The 22,406-nt window shown below is 35.3% G+C and overlaps 1 protein-coding gene across 2 annotated transcripts in view; it reads left to right on the top strand.

The window, feature by feature from the left end:
• PAPPA (pappalysin 1) overlaps positions 1-22,406 on the top strand; it is a 277,647-nt gene that overhangs the window by 49,706 nt on the left and 205,535 nt on the right. For both annotated transcript variants that reach the window (XM_074211738.1, XM_074211739.1), the window contains exon 3: positions 11,215-11,360. In XM_074211738.1, the coding sequence (XP_074067839.1) occupies positions 11,215-11,360 (146 nt within the window). The remainder of the gene's footprint in view (positions 1-11,214; positions 11,361-22,406) is intronic.

Here is a 22,406-nt window from a genome sequence, read left to right as displayed (position 1 = left end):
TTCAGAGTGAAGAAAGGGAACCAAGAAACAATTTATACAGTTATAAAAATTTTGAAAAGACAACTCTGAAAGATTTAGGTGCTCTGATCAACACAGGGAGTAGCCACTGTCCTAGAAGACTCATGAAACATGCTTCCCATCTCCAGATAGAGATTTAGAGTATAGATTGAAATAAATAAAATAAATGTATATACATATCACATGTGCATATATTCACAACACAGTGTATGTGAACACGTGTGTGTAAAGAAAATTTTGGTAGAATCATAGTGAGAATTTACTTTGCTTGACTCCACATAATATTTGTAATAAGTTTTTTTCTGGGAATTGAAGGAAGGAGAGGATGTGGATCTGAAAATAAAATAAAATAGAATTAAAAAAATTAAAGGGATCTTAGAGGTTATCTAGATCACTTATCTTCCTTTTCTTTCCATTGATTGCATTGAATTTAGGAAACAATAAGGTACAAATGAAAATGACAGGACAACTGCCTCTCCCCCTTCCACTCTATCGTTGGAAAGATTAGGTATTGGGGAAGGATTTCTTTTTCCTTTAGTCAAAGGACATAATTAAGAGTTTACTTTATTTGAAATTCTAAATAGTTAAATCTGCTGAACATCATTTCATGGGTCAGCAGCTACTGACACCTGGGACACTATCCAGTGGGAAGACAAAGTTCTTTACATGTCTTAAATATTGGAACAAGTAGGCCTTTAGCTACTGTGTAACAAACTTTGGTGCATTCCTAACACATACCTTTTAGTTCTTTGCTCCAGATTTTAGGATCATCATTGTCAGTACTAGTATAAAACATTTCTGGTCTGAGTCATTGGCCCTTGAAATACAGAGTCATTTTGTACTCATGAACCAAATGTTAGCTTAATATCACTGAGTGGAAAAGATCCAGAGTTGACTCAGGAATGCCATGTTTGTGGTTTCCTGAAATATTTTCTTTTGTTCTATTGAAATTGAGGGTAAAAGGCACATTTATCAGAACATGTTGGAACTAGAAAGCCACTAAGAATATTGAAAACTAGAAAAGAGAATCTAGAATGCTAGATGGGAAAGGCATATTAGCTATTATTTAGAAAATATCCTTAATTTCATCAATAAGGACACTGGTAAAACAAGGGAAATGATTGCTCAAGATTACTCAGTGGTAGAATTGATATAAACATTCAGTCTTTCTGGTTCAATGCTTTTTCCATAGCACCACACTTCAAGAAGAATACTTTAACTCCGGTTAATGGTGAACCTCTCTTAGAGCAGCAAGCTTAGGGGAAATTGATCCTCAAACTTATACTCTTTTTTCCCCAAATGCTCCAGAAAATCTAAAGTTGTAGATGTATATTTAGTTAGAGTTTATTTCCTGTGTTCTATTTAGATTTTTAATTCTCCTATTGCAGTCAGCATCAGAAAATCATGATGATATTTTCTTCCAAGTTTGAAGTACCAAAGAGGGGTGGGGTGGTTGGGAGGACATTTGTTAAAGGATGATTGAATTAAATTGGAAATGTCATCTGAAAATTAATGGACTTTAAAAACACTGTTAATTCCATTTACACTTTGAAACTTTAGATGAAGTCCTATGTTAACGAACTTGACCTTACTTATAATGGGGAAGTAATATCCAAAAGGGAGAAACTCTTTCCTTGTCCCTTCAATTCATTGTAGTTTTATCAGATCACAGACTTTTGAAAGGTAAATAAGAGGACCAATTACTTTTTGAAGTTCTATAATTGGTTCAACTACCTGTACAGGAAATTTACTTTTGAAGTTAGATTAGCTATAGATGACTAAAATACCAATAAAAGTAATCATTACCTAGTGAAAGATAAAGGAAAATTAGAAGTTCCCAATCAGTCATATTTCTGTAGCTACCTGAAAATTTTTGTTATCTGACTAACCTTTAGTTAAACTAGAATTTAGACTGGAGTAATTATTTGGAGACTGGAGTATTATTATTCAGTCATTTCAGTCATGTCCATTTCTTTGAGACTCTATTTGGGGTTTTCTTTAAAGATACTGGAGTATCTTTGCCATTTCATTCTTCACCTGATTTGCAGCTATAGAAACAGTAGCAAACAGGGTTGAGTTAATTGTCCAACATCACACAATTAGTAAATGCCTCAGAACAGATTTGAACTTAGAAAATGAGTCTTTTTGACTCCAGACCCAGTGCTCTATGCAGTGCACCATCTAGTTGTCCCTTGTATTGGTTAGGAACTTACATTAAAAATGTATAATCTTACACTAATACTTAGTATAGTTTTCTTCCATACAACTTTGGAAATATAAATTGCTAGCCTTTAGATGTCACTTAATTGTGCAAATGTGGTTTATTCTCCACTGAGGTCAGTGAGTTCTTAGCATTCTGTGGTGGATTGGTTTATTTATTGATTGTGGTTGGGACATTGTTAAAAAGGAAGTGATCCTGGAGGAAAGAAGGAAGAAAGAAGGCTAAACTGTTTGAGCCTCAGTCATAACCAGAAACAGTTATCATTAATGTTCTTTTACATGCAATCAGATAAAATGACAGTGACAAATTGTGTGTGTCTATGCTTTAGTTTTCAAATACTTTCAGATTGATGATATTATTTGATCCTCATAGCAAGTCTATGAGACAAGTATGTCAGGGATAATAAATTGCATTCTATGGATGAGGAAATCAGAGCTCAGATTGGTAAAGTAACTTGCTGAAAGTCACATTGGCAAAGTGGAAGAATAAATTTATACTCATAATCCCTGGGCATCAGTGTACAAAGGCAGTAATTGTAAGAGCCAAAGACTAAGATTTTTTTTTTTAGGTTTTTGCAAGGCAAATGGGGTTAAGTGGCTTGCCCAAGGCCACACAGCTAGGTAATTAAGTGTCTGAGGCCAGATTTGAACCCAGGTACTCTTGACTCCAGGGCTGGTGCTTTATCCACTGCGCCACCTAGCTGCCCCAGATTACAAAATTTGAGTAAGTCTTGTGAAGGTTTCCTTTTTCATTGTTTATTTCTCTATTAACATTTTCAAAGAGAGAGAATGAGACATTTTTGATGCACATGTAAAGAAGGATGATGAAACTGGGACTGTAAGAAGCCTTGAGATTAAGCATAAAATTTAGGTTTACTACTATTCACAGATTGAATAGAACTGATTCAGAACACAATAGTATGAATACAATGAACATTCTGATATTTATCTCACTTAATGTCTTTGTAAAAATAACTTTGATTCTTATTTTTGATAGTCATTTTCAAATGATTTGAACTGATGAGCGACTAAGACAGTGCTTCTGGGACTCCTGATCCTAACTATAGTCAAGAGACTATTTTGGTGTTTTGGAGGCCAGCTGGGAATTTGGAGTGAGGCTGGATTAGTAGACTGAGTAGGGGAGGAGAAGCCTTCTGTAAAGAGAGCACATCACTTGTTTTGGCAAAGGAGACCCCTCTATTTAACTCTGAATGGGGTCCTGACATTTATGGAGTTCTGTTGCTGGTCTTAGATGTTGCCAACTACCTTTCCAAGACTCATAAGAGGTCCCAGGGCCTATCTCTAGGAGCAAGTTGGCAAACATCATTGAAAGAATCAGCATGCAAAAAGTCTTTTCTCAGTGCTCTCTTCCATCTTATACATTAGCAGAAAAAAGGTCAGAACCTTGGCATTGAACTTTTCAGTTTTGTGTGGGAAGGTTGCTTATGTGCAAACTACTTTTGGGTAGGAACAGACATACAGATTAGCATGATTCAGTGTCCCTGCCGGCCTGTAATGGTGTTTAAAACATCTGTATTTGTGGAAGATTGCTACTATATATGATAATGGTCATGTTATACTTTTGGCACTTGAGAGATTGGAAATTTCACAGTTGTTTTCCATTACAGGGATGCTGGTGAACATTTATTCAATTCTAAGACTGGTTTTGTTGTTGTTGTTGTTGTTGTATGCTCTTATCTTTATTTTTCTTTTTTCTCTATCTATAAAACTTTTTCTTATAGCGTTCTTATCCAAGTTATATTGAGTTGTACCATATTAGGCCAATGCATTTATGAAATATGTTGTTGGCACTCCCCTGTGAGATGCATAAAGGAAATATTCTTATGACAGTTAGAAGAACTTTGATCCTTCTCCAGAACTGCACTCATGCCTTTGAAATGTGATTTTGGCAGGGGAGCTAAGTGTAGGTTCTCTGGCCCTCTGTGGGTTCTCAGGCCCATATAACCAACATTCCATGGGCTCCACAGTGAGGGTAACGTACAGAGCTTCCATTGAGTCCAAAATTTGACAGTGATAAAGAAACAATAACAGACATATAACACCACATATTAAGTGCCTAACAAAAGGTGAATTGAATGTAATCATGAGAGTAAGCCTATCTCTTTGACAATTCTAGACATGTAGGGCTAACCAAGAGGAATTGTCAATTCTCTCTGCCTATGGTAAGTCAAATTCGGAGAATGTAGTTTTGGGGAAAGGGTGAGATGGAGGCTGAGAATGAATGTATTTGATTAAAAGAATGGAGAAGAAAAGACTTTCATAGTTGGACCTATGTTGGAGCCAGATGGGATGTTAAATAAATACAACATGAGAACTGTTAGGGATAGTTCAATCTTAAAATAGAAGTATAGAGTTTGAAGAACATAGAATATTAGATCTGAAGAAAAGGATTGCTTCATTTTATAGATGAGAAAACAAGTCGTACCTAATAATAATGATGATAAATAAAAATAATGCCACATGAGTACCAAATGGTAAACTTTATCTCTTGAGAGTATGTTATGAATTGGGAATGGGGGTCAGGAAGGGGAATTTGTGAATAAGATATGAGGACAGTGGAGCCCTGATGTGGGGACAAAGAAGTTGGAAGTGTCAGCAGTAAAGGGTATGACTCTGCCAAAGACAAATTTGACCTACTTCATAGTTTTGCCAAGGGTCAATCCTACCTACTGGCACTTAGACAGAAGTCAAAATAGAAAATCATTTTAGCTTGAGAAAAGGAAAAGAAGCACCAGGGTAGACAGTGGTTGTCTTTTCCAACCACTGATCCTGATTTGAGTCAATCATTTTGTGATAAACATTGTCTGATGGAGTGACTGGGGAAAATGCAACAGACCTTCACATTGACATGTTACCAAATATTTTTTCCTTTTCATTGAGACAAAAGAAGACCAAGGGAATACTGAGCTTCAAAGTATTTTGGAGGAAATTATTTCATTAAGTGGCAAGGACACTATTATAGAATACAAAACATTTGGTATGGTCTCCAGGGAGATAGACTACAAGATCTTGGGACCATGCAAGTTTCCCTGCTTCTTCCCCTTTGGGAAACTGAGTTCTTACAAAATATGAGAGGAACTCATTTAGGAAGTAGCAAGCATATGCAGAAGGAAGGACTTTAAGGAACAGAGAACCCACTCCTTCCACAGGATAGTTCTCCTTGATTCCTCCTCTAATGAATATATCTTCACCCAGAGTTTGTGAATAAGGTTAGGAGAGTTTTCTTTCTCAAGAATCCTCAGTATCATTTGCAGGCATCATCCAAGGGAACTTCTGCAAAGGTGGGCAAACTCATTGAGATGAAAAAAAAGATTTGAAAAGTTGACCTACACCTAACCCACTTCTGTTCTGAGGGCTGGAAGAACTTGGCTAACTTTCCACTCTTCCATCTCTTCTGGACTACTCTTAACTACAGGGCTCTAGCCTAATTTGGAACTAGAAGGACAAAAGAAAAGAAAAAGATATTTTCCATGGTACTATTCTTTATGTTCCAGGTTAAAATGACTCCCAAAGAGGACTTCTCTTTCAAGTTGCTAAGGACTAAGGGATTGGGGGCAGCATGATTAGGCTTCTGGAAAACATCTGAACTTCAGAGGGTTAGCTATTTAATTTGTCATGCTTGTTCATCTTGGACATAGGAACATCCTGCTTGCTACTGAATCTTGAAGGGAAACTGGCCCATATCTTTAGCTCACACTACTGCTGGATGACCCTTTGTGAAAAACTGAAAGTTGGCCTTCAAATGGTTACATTTGATCTATAGAGCAGCTTTATATGAAATGGGTAATTGGGATGTGTCTATGCTAGCCTAGCAATTCATTTTCAAGCACTGACATCACATTCCTTGGTTCAGAAACTCATTCATTCAGGAAATATTTCTCAAGCATGTAAAGTAAAAAGTCAGCAGTAGAGACACTCTATAGCATAACAGATAGAAGGTCATTCTTGGACACAGAGGGAACTTAGTTCAAATCTTGCCCCTGATCCCTACTGTTTGATTATAATTAAGTTCCTTAACCTCTTAATGCAATACAAGCAGTTTTCTCAGACTTTTAAGTTACAATGACCCAAGTATCTGTCACATATTGATTTTCTTTTGGAGGAGGGTGGCAATGTACAGTATCCTGTGCCAGGCTTTGCCTGGTTGGCAAAGTTGATATATATACATATATATGTATATATATGTATATACATGTATGTAGATTTGTATGAATATTTTGCTAAACTTCATTTTTGAAGATCACCCACCTGTTTTTAGTAGCCTTTGATTTATCTTAAAAATAATGGTAAAAAAGGTGCTACAATGAAGATGGGTAAATGGAACGGAACAAGCATTTATTTATTTAAAGCTTATGTATCAAGTACTGTCCTAAACCCTTTACAAATACTTAATTTCATCCTTACAAAAACCCTTGGAGATTATCCTTATTTTGGAGATGAGAAAACTGAGACAAAGGTTAAACAACTTCACCAGGGCCACATATCTAGTAGATGTTTGAATCTAGATTCAATCTCAGATCCCTGTGATTCCAGGTTCAATACTCTACCCACTATGTCATGTAAGTGCAATTAAACCATTGATGTTCTCACTCAGTCTTGTTTTTTGCTAATAGTTTGGAATTATGTGCTGCATTTCCCTGATAATACAACTCACTTTTGTTGCTCTATTACAGCAGAAAGATCATAGGCTTGGGGAAAGGAAAATGGGGAGGGGAGAGAATTGGATTCTAATCTCAGTTCTGCTGTACTATTTCTGTAGCATTGTGCAAGTAACTGCCAAATTCTGGCATTTAGTTTCCCCATCCCAGACATAAGATTCCCTATAGATAAGGGGTTAACAACTGCCTGAGATCTTTTCCACATTTTTATTCCATTATTAGGGAACTCAACTTTCTATAATTTGGGTCAATAGTCACATCTTTCTAGAAATGGAAATTTTCCTAATGGATGTCTTAACAGATTTTTTTTGGAAAATAGAAGTGCATTTTCTTCTCAAGCTCCTCAGCCAGCTGAGAAAATCTTCCTTTTGTAAATAGAATTTTGCAAAATTAGATAGACCTTTATGGGTAAGTTGTGATGCTCTTGACATGTAAAGAAATATTCTAGTGGGAAGAGAACAGATTCTGTTGAGGGCCAAAGTACAGGAGGTTTCAAAATCAATCAGATCTAGGCTCCTCTAGTTCATGTCTTCCAGTTACACAGAGTCTGTAGTAGTTTGATTAGGCCATATTTCCTTTCCCCTCTTCTTTTTCCCCCTTATTCTTCCTCTTCTTTTTCTCCTTTCTTTCTTTCCTTTCTTTCATTTTTCTTTTCCTTTCTTTGCCTTCTCCTCCTATTTTTTTCCTTTTTTTCTTTCTCTATTTCCTTTCTTCCTTCAATTTTTCTTTTCACTCTTCTCATTTCTCCATTCTTCCTTCCTTCCTTTAATATATACTTACATTTTAGTTGTATGTTAATTTATATATGTATGTATTTATATATGCATATATTAATATATTAATAATAAAGTTCACATATTTCTGACTCCCTTAGTGTTTTTCCCATGAAGTCATTGTAGCCCTGTTAATGAAGCAACAGGAGAGCATAATCACTTTATCTTCTGCGTCTATCTATGGTTCACTCACTCCATTTTACTTTTCTCATCTCTGCTCCCTGTTAGGACCCTAGCTGACTGCTCCTTTGTCCTACTTTATCTTCAAAAAAAATTATGAGATTGGAGGAAATCTTTGAGATCATAGTTTAGTCTCTTCTTTATACAGATGGAGGAAATGATGGCTCATGAGGGGAAATGAATTTTTTAAAGACAATATATTAACAGAGCTAGTCTTATATCCCTTGTCACTTGCCCTTCAATCTGGGGCTCTCACAACGCTAGCTGTTATACAAGACACAAATTTTCCCCTCTTGATTAACTGACTTGTTCATAATCACACAGTAAGTGTCAAAGCCAATATTTGAATCCCAGACTCCTGACCTGAGCTCCAGTACTCTTCCCATTATTCCATGCTTTGATATTTAACATGCAATGATTTAATCCATAGTCTTGGAGAAAAAGTTCTTTTTGACTCTTTTTTTCTCCCCATCTATCTTATTCTTCTGTTTCTTAAGGCAGCACAGCTAAGTGGTGCAGTAGATAAGAGTATTGGCCATGTAGTCAGGAAGATGGGAGTTCGAATTCAGTCTCGGACACTTGACATTATTAGCTGTGTGACCTTGGGCAAGTTACTTAACCCTGATTGCCTGGCATCTAAAGCCATCTCTAGTCATCCTGATTCATATCTGGCCATTGGACCCAGATGGTTTGGGAGCAGAAAGTGAGGCTGGTGGCTTTGTACAGCCCCTCCCCTTACTCAAATCCAATTCATGTGCTTTTGTCAAGGCATCACCTCCCTGATGTCATGGTCTTCTTAGAGAATGAGGGACAAACATCCTTAAGCTTATACACTGTGATTACTTTTTTAAAATGAGTATTTGTATAATGTTGTGCATATTTATATATTACATATATGTACTTACATGTCAATGATAAAATTTACATTAAAATAGATTTTTAAAAAGAATGAGATGATAATTGATCCTAGGGGCTTTAAGAAGTAACTTAATTTATTGACTATGGAAGTGAAATGGTTAGATCTGTACTTTATCATGGGCAACTGTGTGGAAGATGACTTGGACAGGGAAGAGACAAAGCAGAAAAGACTAATTAGGAAGTTTTTGCCTCTATAGATGAGAAGTGAAGAGATGTTGAACTAGTGAAGGGGTGGTAGTCATGAGTATGGAGAATGGAAGAGATTAGGAAGATGCTAAGGACACAGAAATGGCATGTTCTGATGATTGATATATGCAATAAAACCCTAAGCTTGGGCATCTGGAAAGATAGTAATATACACTAATGAAGATATTTGGAAGAGGACTGACTTGAGGGGAAAAATAATGTCAGGAGATTTGTATTGAAGTCCCCAACCATCATGCTTGTTTATCCTATGTGAGTCACTATGATTTACCCAAACTGAAAAGGTTAAAGTGGGGCTCTTTCCTACTAGCTATTGCTCCTAGCACAGAAGCCTACTTTTCTAGGGGGGCCTCCCAGAACCACAAGATGATTTGAGCTTCTGAGGTTAGGCATGCTTAGGGAAAAGTATGGTGGATTTTCCCAATGGTTACCTGCAAATATGTTGTTATTCATGTTTGAGCCAAGGTTAAGTGATTATTGCTCCAGGAACCCACTTTTATCTATCAAGGGGGATGATGAGAGTTTACCCAGTCAAGGAAGGAGTTGGAGTAGGAGATTGCTGAGGGATAAGGGATATATGTGGCAATTATAAGGAGTATAGAGGCCTCTGATTAGCTCATATTTCCACTCTCCTCTTCACTCATCACATATGCATAAGATCAGTCCAGAACCCTCACTTCATAGACCACTTCCATAAATCTGAAAGATACTCACAGGCTATCCCTGAAGACAGAGAATGCTATGAAAAGCAAACAAAATAAGCAGGAAAAGAAAATAATCTTCCTCTGATTTTTTTTGTGTATATAATAGTAAATGACCTAATCTGTGAATAGAAAGACACACCTCTTCCCTAATGTTCTATTGAAGCATACATGGACAGAAAAACTCTGCATGTATAATATATCATACTTGTTCCTTGTATGTGACAGTTCATTTCTTGTCTTCATAACTTTGTAAAGGTGTATTCTACATGACTGCAAATCATTCCCTCCTCACTTTTAATTCTTAAAATCCTCAAGTACTGGGGAGGCTAGGTTGCACAGTGGATAGAGCACCGGCCCTGGAGTTAGGAGTACCTGAGTTCAAATCCAGCCTCAGACACTTAATAATTACCTAGCTGTGTGGCTTTGGGCAAGCCACTTAACCCCATTTGCCTTGCAAAAACCTAAAAAAAAATCCTCAAGTACCTTAAAAAGGTCAACATAAGTGCTGTCTCTTCCTGAATCTTCTAGCTGCTAGTTCCTCCTCAACTATAAATTATACATATGTATGTATATGTATACACACAGAGATGTACTTATACACAAATGTGGATATATGCATGCATCTCTGTTTCTCTCTCTGTCTCTCTGTCTCTTTCTTTCTCCCCCATCTCTCTCTTCCTCTTTCTGTCTCTGTTCCTGTCTTTGTCTGTTTGTCTTTCTGTCTGTCTCACTCTCTCTTTTCATCTCTCTGTCTCTTCATATCTCTATCTCCTCTCAGTCTCTCAGTCTCTCTGTCTCTCTGTCTTTGTCTATCAGTCTCTCACTCTTCCTCCCTCCCCTCTCTAATCATTTAGGGTATGTATACATTTTATCTCTTCTGTAGAGTGTAAGTTCCTTGAAGACAGGTACTGCTTGTATTTTTTTTTTCCTTTGTAATATCAATGTCTAGCAAAGTGCTTGGAACAGTAACATTATTAAATTTTTGCTTACTCCTGCATAAAACAGCAATAATATTGGATACTTAAGTGCATATGACTTCTATGCTATTATGATACTCTAAAGGCAAAAACAAGCCACTGAAAAGAATAGTGAATTGCCCATTGTAATGATGCACCCTTTAATTCTTTTTCTCTCTATAGAAACAGTTGAATCAGCAAATTTGCCCCTGACTGTTGTGAAAATTTATTGGAACTTAATAAGGAAATAGCAGGCACTGATCCCATCTTAGGAGAACATTTATTATCTTTTAAACAAATTCAAAGAGGAAAGCCATTTCAGAGAATAATTTGCCTAATAAAAAATGGTAAAGTGCTCAGCAGGGCCAAAATCAAAATATCTGTCATTGCCAAATGACCATTGAAAGCATGTTTAGAATTGCTGGCTCAGGAAAAGACATTTTGTACCTTTCTGGGAAGCTAGTATTTCTTGTTGTGACCTTTTCTTCTAGGCTAGATCAGGATCTTTCTTTGTAGCCCAATTCCATTATAGAAGTAATAGTGAAGTATATTTCTATTGCAGAGCCTACTTGGATGTCAATGAATTGAAGAATATTCTTAAATTGGATGGATCCACACACCTTAACATCTTCTTTGCAAATTCTTCAGAGGAGGAACTGGCTGGAGTTGCAACTTGGCCTTGGGACAAGGAGGCCCTGATGCATTTAGGTGAGTCTCAAACAAGGTTTTTGCATTGGAAAGTAAATCACTTGGGTGCCAATTTACTTTCAATGTCTAATCGATCCAAGCCTGGTCTTTGGAGGAAATACCATAGTACTGTCCAGAGAGATGAGAAGAAGCATCTATTTTATATGGATCAAGGTCTTGTTCTTGAGCCAGCATTCCCCCCTGCCACTTTATTCTCCTATTCTTATTCATGATTAATGACCCTTGAGGCATTATCATAGACTTTTTTTATTAAAGATTTTATTTATTTTCAGTTTTGCAATTTTCCCCCAATCTTACTTCCCTTTCTCCCCACAAGAAAGCAATTTGTCAGTCTTTACTTTGTTTCCATGTTGTACATTGATCCAAATTGAGTGTGATGAGAGAGAAATCACATCCTTAAGGAAGAAACAAAAAGTATAAGAGATAACAAGATCAGACAATAAGATATCTTTTTTTTCTAAATTAAAGGGAATAATCCTTGAACTTTGTTCAAACTCCATTGTTCTTTATCTAGCTATAGATAGTATTCTCCAATGCAGACAGCCCAAAATTGCCCCTGATTGTTGCACTGATGGAATGAGTGAATCCATCAAGGTTGATCATGACTCCCATGTTGCTGTTAGAGTGGGTGTACAGTGTTTTTCTGGTTCTTCTCATCTCGCTCAGCATCAGTTCATGGAAATCCCTCCAGGCTTCCCTGAATTTCCATCTGTCCTGATTTCTAATAGAACAATAGTGTTCCATGACATACATATACCACAATTTGCTAAGCCATTCCCCACTTGAAGGACATTTACTTGATTTCCAATTCTTTGCCACCACAAACAGGGCTGCTATGGATATTTTTGTACAAGTGATGTTTTTACCCTTTTTCATCATCTCTTCAGGGTATAGACCCAGTAGTAGTATTGCTGGATCAAAGGGTATGCACATTTTTGTTGCCCTTTGGGCGTAGTTCCAAATTTCTCTCCAGAAAGGTTGGATGAGTTCATAGTTCCACCAACAGTGTAATAGTGTCCCACATTTCCCACAACCCTTCCAACAATGATCATTATCCTTTCTGGTCATTATCATAGACTTCGAAGTAGAGAGTAGGGAGAGATAATAAAGGCATTATAGAGATAGAAGTGACAAAATTTAGTAATAGATTTATCCAATGAGGTACAGTGGAGAATTGAGAATTATTCTAAGATTGTGAGGCTTGGGAATATGAAGGATGGTGATGCCATAGACTATAATAGGGATTTTTTGGAAAGAGTAGTAGGTTTAGAAAAAAGATAGTAAAGAAGTTCAGTAATCATCAATGCCTACTCATTTTCTCTCTGTCTTATCCAAAATGAAAAGGTCAATGTGGTACCATTATTTAGTGACCGTTGCTTCCAGCAAACAGTCTACCTTCCAAAGGGCACCTAAGGTGATGGGTTTAATTTCTGAGTGGCCCAGTTGACATTTGTGGATTCCTCTGATTATAACAAACCTACAATAATGGGTGTTAGTTCACAATAGGAATTAGATATTAGAGAGAACGTGGAGGATATTTTTGAACTATGAAGTCTGATATATAATTTGTGAATAATTGAATTTGTTAGAAAAAGGCAAAATAGCTCAAAACTTTGCCAAAAATGATGTTGAAAACTACATTTGTTATTGGTAAAATAAATAAATCCAATTTAAAAAAATTAAAAAGAAAAAACAAAATAAAAGAAGAATGTTGAAATAAAGCAGAAATATCACCTGGTTAGGAGCCAGAAGACTTGACTGCAGGAATGTGACTGTAAAATCTTTTTTTTTAGGGTTTTTTGCAAGGTAAATCAGGTTAAGTGGTTTTCCCAAGGCCACACAGCTAGGTAATTTAAGTGTCTGAGGCCAGATTTGAACTCAGGTACTTCTGACTTCAGGACCAGTGCTCTATCCACTGTGCCACCTAACCACCCCATAATCTTAAGATTTGACTTTCTGACTAAGAAAAATATTGTACCCATATCACAATCATGCTAAATTTCCAACATTTCATTGAATCTAGACAATAAAAAAAAATCAAATCCTGATTTGTCGCAATTGTCTATTACCAAGGTGCAAATGCTCCTGCTGAAAATTTAATATAGCACTTATGAGCCAGTACAAGCTGACTCCAGCGAATCCCTACCTAACATTTACTTACTATATGACATTGACAAATAACATATTCTTTAGGACACATTTAAGACATCTGTAAATAAGTGGGTTGGATTAAATTACCTCTATGGTTCCATCTGTGACAAACAGTCCAAGTGGCATCATAGATCATTGAGTCCGGAGTGAGGAAGCCTTGAGGCAAAACCTATCTCAGATACTTCTTAGCTGCATGATCCTGGGCAAGTCACTTAACCTCTATGTGCTTTAGTTTTCTCATCTGTAATGAAGAACAACACAAGCACCTTCTTCCTAGTGTTTTGGTGAGGATCAAATAAAATATTTGCAAAGTGTTTTGTAAGCCTTAAAGCTCTATGTCAATGTCAGCTATTATTATGAGTCATAGTATATAATATATATATTTGATTTTTAAAAAATTAGAAATGGGAGCAATTTCCAGTCCTCTGATCTTATGGGTTTGGTTTTTTGGTTTTTGGTTTTTTTCCCCCTCCATTGTTGCAGGTTATAATCTCTTATGAACTTCTCATCTTGTGTCAATTTTGTTCATATCTTTCCATAAATTCCATAAGTTCATATCTTTTCCATAAATCCTCTTGTGCTTTTTCTCTTAAAATATATAGATACCATTAGATCACTCAAGTCATTCAAGTCATTCCTTGCATTACATGATGATTTATCCTTCTTTCCTAACCTATTATTCAATTAAATGAACAAAAATTAGAAATTGCAATCACTTTTTAGCAATATCTCAGAAGTTCTAAGTCTAGTTTGAGGCATTCAGTCCCGTGATAAGATGATGTGGTACAAGTTAAAGTTAGAATTGTGCCTTTTCTAAGAGAACCAAGTTCTATTTTTCCTGAGATTATCAGCTAAATAAGAACAGTAGTCTCCCATCTATGTTATATTGCATGAAAGAGAGCTGAGCTTAATATTGTCTCCTATACCTGCCCAGTTCCCATCTTTAGATGATTTCCATGCCATTCCTTATGGTTCATCCAAAATAAAGAGACAAAGGGCCACTGTATTTTAACATTCCTCTGAATCTGTGACATAGTCCACAGGTATTTGGGTAGCATGAGTTGGGGTAGTGGCTTTTTTAATTGTAATACAGTTGTTCAGGAATTCATCATTTAGACATGACATTATCTTCTCACTTTGTTTTTTAGCTTACATTCTCCCCTCTGTATAATCTTTCCTCTTCCAGCTACTAAAATCATCATAATAAAACCCTATTTCTAGAATACACCGTAATAGAAATTTAAGAAACACATCTTGTATGGAAAGTATTATGTCTAGACTTTGGGAAATTTATGAAGTTTAGATAAGATACAACCTAATATGACAGATAAATATTAACATGGTCAAATAGAATTAGCAATATTACATGGAAATTTGCTAGATAATTATATAACTAAATAGTATATGAAGTCTGAATGGGGAAGGATCATTTCCATTCAGGGAAAATTGAGGAAAAAGCTGGTTAATCTCCCCTCCCCCCAAAGAAAACATTCAAAAGGTCATAAAGAATGAGTTAAAGACCAAATTTGTTAGCTGAACATTCAGGTCTCTATGCAGGATGTTTTCTTTTATTCTGATCTTAAGAAATAAACCTGATTACAATAGTAAACTACAGAAAATAAAACAAAATAAAAATGAGTTAACAAAGGATAAAGAACCCAAATATAGAAGATCTGGATTCATATTCTCAGGGAAAGATTTTTTTTTAAAAAAAGGTTAAAACAAGCCAAAGAGCAATGTCAAATGATCATAGTATGTTTTCAACTGAATGAATCAATCTATGCAAAAGCATTTATTAAGTGTTTATACTGTATTAAGCAGTGGGCTGGAAATAAGTAGAAGAGAAATGGTCCCTTTTCTCAAAGACCCTACAGGTTAATTGATAGAGGGAAAACATGTAAAGAATTTGAAGAGAGGGTATTATTTTGTTCTAGAAGTCACAGGATGGTGAGTGTAGCCATAACACAAATAAAATGTTTGCTCTTTCCAGAATCAGTGATAATATTATTGATATGATTACCGTTGCTGGAGTAAAGAGGTAGAATGGGAAGTAAAAAAAAAAAATTAATAAGCTTTGGTAGCTAGATATATAGAGCTCTCCTAATTCAGGACAGCCTAGTATCCTACTACTCCTTCATTTAACCTATATTCCAGAAAAATATATTCTTGAAGGTAGGGACCATGTTTATTATATCCTAGTGCCATTATTACCTAACACAATGGCATGTACTTCCTAATATCTCAATCAATGTTGTTTATTGCTGTTGGTTTTTATTTTTGGATAATGATCATGATGGAGGTAATGGTGCTGTGGCTGCTGCTGCTACTGCAGCTGCTGCTGCTGATAGATCCTTATTTTGAAGCTAGGAAGGAACTTGTCATCTTCTGGACCCATTCTCCTTTTTTTTTGTTTCCCTTGAGACTTGAACTACTTTTTGCTCTATGAGTGAGAACAAGGGATGAGAAAAGGGAAAAAGAAAAGGAATCTATAAAAGAGACAGATAGAAGTACTTGGTATAATGTAGATATTTGTTAATCCACTAAGCATTTATTAAGATATTAACTCAGCTCATCAGCCACTTTTCTTACTCCTTGTCATGAATGACTTCAATGCACCTGTGACCATGTTGAATGAACCCTTAGTTGGTATTTATTTTAGCTTCTCATTTTCCTATATTAAAGTCTTCCAATGAAGGAAAGTGAAGATCATGGCTAATGACTAAGGAAATAGGACCACCCAATCTTCCTCTCCTTCTCTGACACAGAACTGACACATTAGGGATGTTTCAATGAATCAAATTATAATGAACCCTACCAATACAGTCTTTGAGGTCGAATATCTGATTGGTTTCAGATTTAATTATACATTTGTACAGTCAGATATGAAGCATTGAATTTTCATTGTAGTAAATGATGTAGCAAGGTGTTAGGTCCAAGTGGAGTACAATGAGGAAACAAAAAACTTCTATCTAGAAATATCTTCAAAGAAATTGCTGAAGTTTACCTTGAGAAAATTGTAATAAATGCTTTTATCACTGTACCAACCTATTTCAACAATTCCCAGTATCTGAGTACCAAAGATGCTGAAATCATCACTGATCTCAGTTTTCTTCAAATTTTCAGTGATTCACCTGATGCTACTTTTGTTTATGAGTTTGACAAAAAGGAGCATTCTGCACAGAAAAAAAGAATATTCCATACAACTTTCCGAATTTGAAGGACTCAATTTAAAAGTAACATTTAATATTGTGAAAATCTGGGCATTCTGAATGCATAAACCTGTAAAGAGTGGGAAATGTGAAGAATATTTTACTTTATGAGTATCATGAGCAAGATGAAATAAAAGTGCTGTCCTGGAGAATAAAAAGCATTTCAAAATAGCCCCCCCCCCAAGCATTTATTAAGTTCTTACTATATGCAATATACTTCGCTACGAGATAAAGGATACAAAAATAAATAAGACATCGTCATCAACTCAAGGAGCTTATGCTAGTATGGATAATTAGACATATACCAAGATAAACAACAAATTAGTCTATAATAAGCATGTAAAAGAGTTAGATGAGGGAGAATCAGTGTACTGAGTCAGGAAACCTGGCTTCTAGTCATAGTTTTGCTATTTGTTAGTTGACTCAACTTGAGTGAGTCACCTACCCTTTTCCCAGTCTTGTTTTTTCATCTATAAAATGAAAGGGTTGGACAAAATGGTTTAAACAGTTTCTTCTAGCTCTGAAGTCACCTAAAGATGACTTATAGCTGGAATAATCACTGAAATCTTCATGAAGGAAGTGGCATTTTATCTGAGCCACCTCCCCCAAAGAGAAAGAATAAAAATTAATTCATAGATCAAGAGAGATATTTCTATAAGTTATGTCCCTCTTATTGGGGTCATCATAATCAAGCAGACATTACTGTCACCCTCATAACCTTACTAACCCCATCTGGGCTAAGGGTGTGTACCCAAAGAATTTTATTTAATTTATGAATTATTTATTGTATTAAACATTTATTAAATGATATAGACCATTATTTTTTATTAATAAAATCAAAAATTTTTATTTTTAAAATAACACAACTTTGTTTTAAAAATACAAACAAAAATTTTAAAGTGTCATGTTTAAGACATTAGAATATACTTGGACACAGGTAAATGGAATGCTTTCAAATCCATTTTCACTGTTTGGATTTGACAATGAGATTTTTTAGTATCCAATTTTTGTCAAGGAACCTCAAATTGACTCTTTATAGGTGCGAAGAAAAAAATAAATTTCTTGAGTTAAAAAAGTCTACCTCTTAGTCTGTGGATTTGTTTTTAATTTAATTTCATTCTTTCTCATGACCACAAATCCAATTCAAGTTTTTGTTTGTTTGTTTGTTTTTAGGTTTTTGCAAGGCAAATGGGGTTAAGTGGCTTGCCCAAGGCCACACAGCTAAGTAATTATTAAGTGTCTGAGACTGGATTTGAACCCAGGTACTCCTGACTCCAGGGCCTGTTTTATACACTATGCAACCTAGCCACCCCTAAGTGTTTTATTTTTTAAAAGTGGAACTAAGTCTTACAGATTTTGTCTAAATAGTAGCCATCTGATGACGTAAAAAACCCTGCTTGAAAACTCTAACTGATGCAGATTTTGATTGCTATGAGAGAGACATTATCATAAGTACAGAAAACATTCATTCCTTGCCTGACTAGGACCTATCAATCCCAGTTAACACCAGTTTATATTAGTTTTGTTTCCATCTCTCTGCCTTGGTGCTAAGATAAGATGTTTTGGCAAAAAAGATAGAAGACAGTGAATTTCTTATTATGTCTGACAAAATACCTAGGAAAGATTTCCTGTCTTTGTTTCTTTTATTCCTCCCATAGCCATCCTTATACATTCTCCTTTATCTTTACAGGAGAAGATATTGAGCAGAGCAGAACTAATAACATCTATGATTTGCCATAACTTAGTGAATTTGTCATCCCAGCAATTTCACTAGTGATAAAATTTCCTTGGCTAAAATTTTGTTTGTCTTGTTTCCCCAAATTAACAAGGCACTACAGTCAAGTTTTATTGTTATCATTCTTTGTGACATCATTTTTTCTTGAATTTGTTGAACCACTAACAAGTTTGCTCAGTCCTAAATATTAACCTTCCATGACATGAATTTGTGTTTTAAAGTTTGGGTGCATATCTTAAAATTGGACTCACTCCATGCTGAGGAAGCTGAAATTTCTCCAAGAGTCACATAATATACAAAAACAGAAAATATTCCATTTTAGAGCACTTGCCTCTGTTTTTATTTTAAACTAAGTGATACAGAATGTATATTTTAGTGGTGCAAAAATCGTTCATGAACTGCAATCAGCCAATTCCTAAGAAGGTTGTCTCCAACATAGAGATGCTCTTTTCTCATTTTTAGAAAGGGGCAATATATTCCTATTCTGGACCATATGGAAACCATCTCAGTCAAGGAATAATAGAGATAAAAGAGACTCAATCAAGCATCTAATTCAAGCTCATATATAAAACATCTGATGCCTTGTACCACGTTCTTGACAAGTGGTCATACTCACTTTGTTTGGCCATTATCCACAACTGGGAAATTACTGCTTCTTGAAGAAACCCATTCATTCTATTGCTGAATGATTCTAAACAATTATAAAAAGCCATTGTTTTCTTATGTTGAACTGAAATCTGTCTCCCTTAATTCCTCATGTCATTTGCCTTATAGAGTAACAGAAAAAGTCATAGGACAGAGTCATTAACTTAAATTCCAAATACTTTAATTTTTTAATTGCTGTATTATAATGGCTTTCCTTTATAGTCTTCTTTTGTTTGTTTTTGATTTTTAGTTTTTTCAAGGCAACGGGGTTAAGTGGCTTACCTAAGGCCACACAGCTAGGTAATTATTAAGTGTCTGCGGTCAGATTTGAACCCATGTACTCCTGACTCCAAGGCCAGTGCTCTATCCACTGTGCTACCTAGCTGCCCCATCCTTTATGGTCTTATGCATTTGGTTTTATGAATTTAAAATCACTATTCTGAAGATTCTATAGACTTCACAAGACTGCCATAGGGGTCTCTCTCCTCCTCCTCTGTCTCTGTTTCTATCTGTCTCTCTGTCTCTGTCTGTGTCTCTGTCTGTCTCTGTCTCTCTGTCTCTCTCCGTGTGTGTCTCTCTCTCTTACACACACACACACACACACACACACACACACACACACACACCGTTATCCTGGGATCACAAGATCACAGAGTTTGAGCTGGAGGTAACCATTTTACAGTGACCCAGTATACAGATAATGAAGCTGAAGTCTAAAGAAATTAAAGTGACTTGCCTAGGGTCATACCACTAAAATGAACCCCAAATGGGCATGAATTCAAGTTCCTTGCTTCAAGGACAGTGCCCTATCCACTTAAAAATAACCATATCATAGCCCTAGAAAAATGTGAAGATTATATCCCACTTAAGCTTTCTCTTCTCCAGACTGAATCACATCTTCAGTCCCTTCAATGAATCTCTATGTAGCATAACTTCAGGTTCCTTCACTATACTGGCTTCCGTTTTCTGAATATACCCCTTCTTACTATTGTCCCTCTTTAAAATGTAGCATCCAGAATGGAATACTTTACTCTGGGTGTGAAGTTTCATAGTACTTACCCTCAGCATTCTGCTTGTCTCATCCACTTAATTTCCACCAATAACTTTAGAACTAAGTAATACCTAAAGTCTTTTAATGCTCTCTATTGCTTTTTTTGCTATATTTCTCAAGGCTTTCCTCAGCTCAGTTATTATCCACAAATATTTCATGAATCTCCTCATTCAACTTTGTATAAGAAGTAATTGTTAAGTACTGGCTGTGTAAAAGACCCTTTACCAGACACTGCGTTGCAAAGCATGTAGTTTGCCTCTGCTGTAGAGTATTTTATATGTTCCCTAGACCATCCTGAGATTTCTTTCTCATGAAACACTCACTTCTCACTCACCTCTAGTAGTGTGCTGGTAGGTGTTTAATAAACAGTTCTCTAAGAAATGTACCTATGACACACTTTGAAGTCTAATATTCATTATTAAGATTTTATCTATCATTTTCTTAAGTCTAGAGAATCAACAGAACAATAAATCAAGCTCTGATTTGTATTGCTGATTTCTAAGGTGTAAAATGTTACTATGATAATTGAATAAGTTCTCATGGGTTAGATCAAGTTGATTTCAAAATATTCCTACTGATACTTGAATCTTTTCTTCTCTACAGTTTTTCTCTCATCCTCTCTGCTCCTTCCAAATTCTATTGAAATGCCTCCCTTCTTCGTAAAGCCTTCCCTGATTGATTCTACTGAAATCCAAATACCTCTTTTCATTCCAGCATTCTCATTCAGGCTTTGTGGGTCCCTAACCTTGCTAGTTAATTGAAAAATAAATAAAATAAAAAAATAATAAATGTTTTAATTGCATATCAAAAAGAATAGAGAAAATAAAGTATTAAGTTGAAGCTATAGATTTTTGTAGACTTTTTTTTAGAGTGGACCTATGATTATATTAGATTGAAGACTTATGAGATCCCTTTGGAGTGAAAGGACCTGAATTCAAATTTCTGCCTTGTCTACATTCATAATCCTATGATCACTAAACTAGAGAGCAGGAGAAATAGGAACCAGTTCTGGCCCTTCCCCCAAGTATCCTTGGAAAGTGTTCTTTTCCTAAACAATATTAGTTTCCTAATTTGTAAAATTAGGGAGTTGAGCCATAGAATGTCAAAAGGTCTATTATATGTTTTTATGCTGTAAGAAATGGTGAATGTAATGAATACAGAAAATTGTGTAAAGATTTATATGTTCTGGTACAGAGTGAAGCAGTCAAGAAAATAATATACATGATTGACACAATATAAGTAGAAAGACAACCACATATATACACATAATATGAAAAGTTAATGTTGCAAAATTATAAAGAATAAGCAGGAACATGAATAAGATTATAAGTCCTTCTTATCCCCCACCCCTTGTGGGTTTGTATGAGTGGGAGGTCACATGAGTGCATATGTTTTTGGACTTTTTCTAATACTGATCAGTTTTGTAATTTTTTTCCTCTTTCTTTTCTTTTTTTTAAAATACTATTTTTTTTAGAGAAGATGCCTTCTAGGAGATCGAAAAAGAATGTTATTGGGGAAAACTATGAGGTTGTAAAAAAATCATTGAAAACTTATTTTACAAATATTAAAATAATTAAATTTAAATATAAATTATTTTTTAAATTAAATATAAATTAAAATTTTAAAATATTTTTTAAATCTCTATACTAGATTCTATATGATGATATAATTTTAGGGTAGAATCTTATAGAAAAAGACTTCCTGAAATCAAATGGTTAGATTATAAGCTCCATCAGGTAGGAAAATATCATTTTTTTCTTCCTATCTCTAGAATCTAAGACCATGCCTTTCTCATAAGATAACATTATAAATCATTTCTTAATTGAATATCAAAAAGGATAGAGAAAATAAAGTATTAAGTTAAATTGAAGCTATAGATTTTTGTAGACTCTTTTTAGACTGGACCCATGATTTTATTTGCATAAGGATTTAATGAGGAACTCCATTCACCACAGTAGTTTGGCACCTTTCTGCTAATATCTTATAGAGCTGTCTGGTGGTACTGGGAGGTTAAGTGATTGCAGATTAGAGAGTGCATTAAAAAAAAAGAGTTGTTTGAATTTGAGTTGGGAAGACATAACTAAGAGATAAAGATAACACTTAGAAGTCACTGGGTTCGGACCTAGGGCACACAGGCTATAGAACTGCCTTACTTTACCCACTTGTTAAATTCAGTGGTTATATGGTTAAACCTGAGTTTCATTTATCCATGAATAAATACTGTAATTTACTAACCATTGAGTCTAAGTCACTCT

The sequence above is a fragment of the Macrotis lagotis genome, chromosome 1 (assembly GCF_037893015.1).
Source record: "Macrotis lagotis isolate mMagLag1 chromosome 1, bilby.v1.9.chrom.fasta, whole genome shotgun sequence".
Classification (NCBI taxonomy): Eukaryota; Metazoa; Chordata; class Mammalia; order Peramelemorphia; family Peramelidae; genus Macrotis; species Macrotis lagotis.
Note: the sequence above shows the minus strand (reverse complement) of the source record. Positions and strands in the feature narration are given on the sequence as shown.